This window comes from Calidris pugnax, unplaced genomic scaffold, assembly GCF_001431845.1.
Source record: "Calidris pugnax isolate Ruff unplaced genomic scaffold, ASM143184v1 scaffold98, whole genome shotgun sequence".
NCBI classification, from domain to species: Eukaryota; Metazoa; Chordata; class Aves; order Charadriiformes; family Scolopacidae; genus Calidris; species Calidris pugnax.
Genome location: NW_015090829.1, coordinates 874,857 through 878,770, shown reverse-complemented (window position 1 = coordinate 878,770; position 3,914 = coordinate 874,857). Strand labels below are relative to the sequence as shown.

General features: G+C 57.6%; 1 protein-coding gene across 1 annotated transcript in view; it reads left to right on the top strand.

Moving 5' to 3' along the window:
* The window catches only part of LOC106887185 (SITS-binding protein-like), a gene marked incomplete at its 5' end in the record, with an annotated part of 11,679 nt that overhangs the window by 1,947 nt on the left and 5,818 nt on the right, over nt 1–3,914 (top strand). The window contains 5 exons of the mRNA XM_014940614.1: nt 953–1,124; nt 2,214–2,421; nt 2,521–2,671; nt 2,886–3,068; nt 3,710–3,909. Of these exons, the coding sequence (XP_014796100.1) occupies nt 953–1,124; nt 2,214–2,421; nt 2,521–2,671; nt 2,886–3,068; nt 3,710–3,909 (914 nt within the window). The remainder of the gene's footprint in view (nt 1–952; nt 1,125–2,213; nt 2,422–2,520; nt 2,672–2,885; nt 3,069–3,709; nt 3,910–3,914) is intronic.

Here is a 3,914-nt window from a genome sequence, read left to right as displayed (position 1 = left end):
CCCTTTTTTTTTTTCTTCTCCTCCTCTTCTAAACAAGCAGATTTTTTCCAAGCCGGGTTTTGGAAGCGCCATCACTGCATTTTAAAGCCACGGCCTCGAGTTTTCCGCTGTGGCTGTGGTCCCTCAGCGACACGCACCCCTTGAACCCCTTCCCCTCAGTGGGCTCCAGCATCTTCTCACTGGCAACTCAAAACCCCGTTAATTCTTGCTAATTGTGGTTGGGTGCAGAAGTGTGTGCAGGGGGCTCTGCGGGGTGTCCTGGGTGGGCATTACCTGGGGTCACCAGGCTGCTTCAGAGCAATTTGATTTTATTTAAGTTTGTTTATCTAGAACCGGCAGGCTTTGGGGAAGATGTCTTGTGGGGTCTTATTATAAAGGAAACCATAATTTTTATGCCATAGAATTTTATTTCCTGCAGTGGGATTTTTCTGTTCCCCCACCTGCATGTTGAATGCAGGTGTGTAAAGCAAAAAGGAAGGAAAATCATTGGCTTTGGCTTTAATTGGCAAGTTTAGACTTTTTTTTGTTCTTTAAGATAAACAAGGTGCATAACTTGCGCTACTGACTCTTGCTACAATTCTTTTTTCTTCCCTTTTCCTGGTCTCACACCATTTGGCAACTTTATTAAAGTGCAGGCTGAGAAATCAAGCCTTCAGGTGGAATTTCAGCACTTTGTGGTACCTGGAAGCCCAGCTCTTGTTCTTGTGGAGGAGAAACTTTAAACCTAACCATCTTCTACCAGGTTAGATGCAGAAAGCAAGGAGTGAGCACCCACTTCCCGCAGAATCTCATGGGGTTGGGATTTTTCTCCCTGGGAGAAGACCTGCCCCACGACTGCTCTGACGACACGGGAACAACACGCCGGGGTTCTCCCTCTCCAAAAGCAGTTATTTGTTTGTTCATCCTCCCCCGGGGCGTTTCTCACCACCTGACGATGCTCTCTTGGCTGCAGGACTGCTTCTCCATGGCCAACGTCTCCTGGTACGGGGGGGTGAGTGTCCGTGCCCAGCGCTGGCCGCTCAACGGCGCCGACAGCCCCCCCCAGCCCTTCATCAGCGGCGACCTCAGCCAGAGCCCCGGGGGCTACGGGCCTGTCCTGGAGAGGTACTTCTTGGGCTCCACAGGTAACTACGTCCTTCTCCATCCCACCCCTGCTGCTTTACTCCCCGGCTCCCTCCAGCCCTCTCCTGGCGCATATGATATATGAGGGGAGACCTCATCACTCTCTACAACTACGTGAAAGGACACTGTAGAGAGGTTGGGGCTGGTCTCTTCTCACAGGTAATTAGTGACAGAACGAGAGGGAACGGCTTCAAGCTCCAACAGGGGAGGGTTAGACTGAACATTAGGAAGGAATTTTTCACAGAGAGAGTGGTCGGGCATTGGAACAGGCTGCCCAGGGAGGGGGGGGAGTCCCCATCCCCGGCTGTGTTTAAGGGCCGTTTAGATGCAGTGCTGAGGGACATGGTGTAGGGGAGGACTTTGTAGAGTAGGGGAGATGGTTGGACTCGATGATCCCAAGGGTCTCTTCCAACCTAGACCATTCTATGATTCTATAAAACAACCAGTTGCAGGGCAGGGGAGATGTCCCCGAGATAGAAATACGCCACGGATGCAGTGACTGCTGGCAGCGGGGGATGAGGGAGGGTCCCACGCCCCCCCATCCCGGTGGGAAGGGCTGTGACATCAAACCTCAGCTGCACTGACCCATCAGTCCCAGAGTGGATGGGGGTGGCCCCGGTCGCCCCAGGGGAATCCCGAGCTCCTGCTGCGTCTGGCTCCGCTTTATCCCGGTCTGTGTCCCTTCACCCCACACTCCCGGGGGGGTGCTGGATGTGGGCAGGAGTTGAGCTGCTGTTGCCCTTCTGGGGTGGGTGCTGGGACCATCCTGCAGAAGGCCAAACTGCAGATACTCCCCCAAAGGGCTGAGTTGACCTGCAGCTGCCCTGCCTCCATCAGCCTGAAGCCGCTGCCTGAGCTGAACACAAAAAGGCATGAAATGGAGCAAACCCAGCCTCTGAAAGGCGTTTTGGAGGCCAAAATGGGGAACAGTGGAAGTGGAGAGCAGAGATTTGCTCGGTGGCCAGGATCGATGCAGGAGGTCCTGGTCAGGCTCTGCCCCACACATCCCTGTCCCGTGGCTACCGACACGAGGACCGAGAGGAGCCAGGCACTTTGCTGAGGCTCTTTTTTCCCCTCTTCTCTCCCCAAAGGGGTGACGGTGACGGTGGAGCCCGACGTGCCCCTCTTCCTCTCGCTGGAGAGCAACAGGCACTTCTGCCTGGAGTCGCCGGCGGGCAGCGCGGCTGTGCCACTGGGCTACCAGCTCTGCCTCAGCCCCAACGTGGCCGTCGCCCACCGGCACGTGGGCACCCAGCTGGCCGGGCCGGTGCGAGCCATGCCCGACACGGCCCTCCTGGGGTGAGATGCTCCTTCCCTCCGGTCCTTGTCCCCATCACTGCCCCGAGCATCTCGTGCCGCACAAGGTATGACCCCCCCATGGCTCCTCCCTCCCCACAGGTCTCCCATCTGGCGGTACCACGGCCCGGAGGGTTCAGCTGCCAAAATAAAGCGAGGTTTGAGGTCCCTGGCCAAGAGGCTGAAGCGGCATCGCCTTCAGGAGGGGGTGCTGGCCCTGGGGGAGCACGGCACCACCGTCCTGGCTGCTGCGGTACGTCCCGGGGCTCGGGGGGTGGATGGGGGGCTGCCCTCAGCCCCCCTCCATCCCTACGTGTGACACAAACACACCCCTTTTGTGATCCCCTCCCTCAGAAGGGGTGTGGGTTGGGATGTGTCACCCCATGCAGGCGGTGACACCAAGCCGCCAGTGCGGGGGGGCTTTGCTCTTTGTACCAAATCCCTTCTCCTCCCCTCCCCCCCAACAGGACCACGTCCCTGGGGAGCGGAGGAAGCGGCAGGACCCGGCCGGCACCTGGGACCCCTCGGCGGTGGCCCCTTTGCAGCTCTCCATCACGCTGTCCCCCTACACCAGCATCGCCTCCCCGCTCTTCCTGCGCTCCCTGCGGGACGGACAGATGGACGGACACTGGCTGAGCCTGCAGCCCCCGGTACGGCACCCTCCCCTGCCCCCCCAGCCTGCTGCTGCGCCTAAAACCAAAGCTAAAGCTGAATAAATTCCTGGGGGGGGGGGAACAACCTGCTGCTCCTGTGCTGGGGGCAAAGCGATGCCTGGGGGAGCAGCAATTCCCCTGCTCCGTAGGGAAGCAGCTTGCACACTTCTGCTTCCAAAAGTTATTTTTTAAAGTTTCCAATGTTTTCAGTCATTTCAATGACATGCCAATTTGTCATCAACTCAGGGAATTTTTTAATTTTGGGGGGGAGGTTTGTTTTACACCTTTATGTGCTACACCACGATGGTGAAAATTACAGCAGGGAGGATGAGTGCAGCGCAGGCACCCTCCATCCTCACACCCTGGGGCTGGGGGGATGTTTTATGGGTTAAACAGCCATTTTTTTCCCCCATTGTATCACTTTACTTTAATTTTGGGGGGGAGGTTTGTTTTACACCTTTATGTGCTACACCACGATGGTGAAAATTACAGCAGGGAGGATGAGTGCAGCGCAGGCACCCTCCATCCTCACACCCTGGGGCTGGGGGGATGTTTTATGGGTCAAACAGCCATTTTTTTCCCCCCATTATATCACTTTACAGGTCAAACAGCCATTTTCCCCCTCTCCTGTGCCGCAGGTCCCGCTGCTGACCATGTGGAAGGGACGTCTTTGCGCCCGCCTGAACGTCACCAGCGAGGTGGCCCTCAGCTGGTTCCTGGCACGTGCCCGGCGGCTGCGGCAGGCGCTGGGGGCCACCTATGTGGTCGTGGAGGGGGCCGAGGGCAGTGCCCTCCTGGACCAAGCCGTCCCACCTCCCCCCGAGCCGGCGGGCGACCGATACG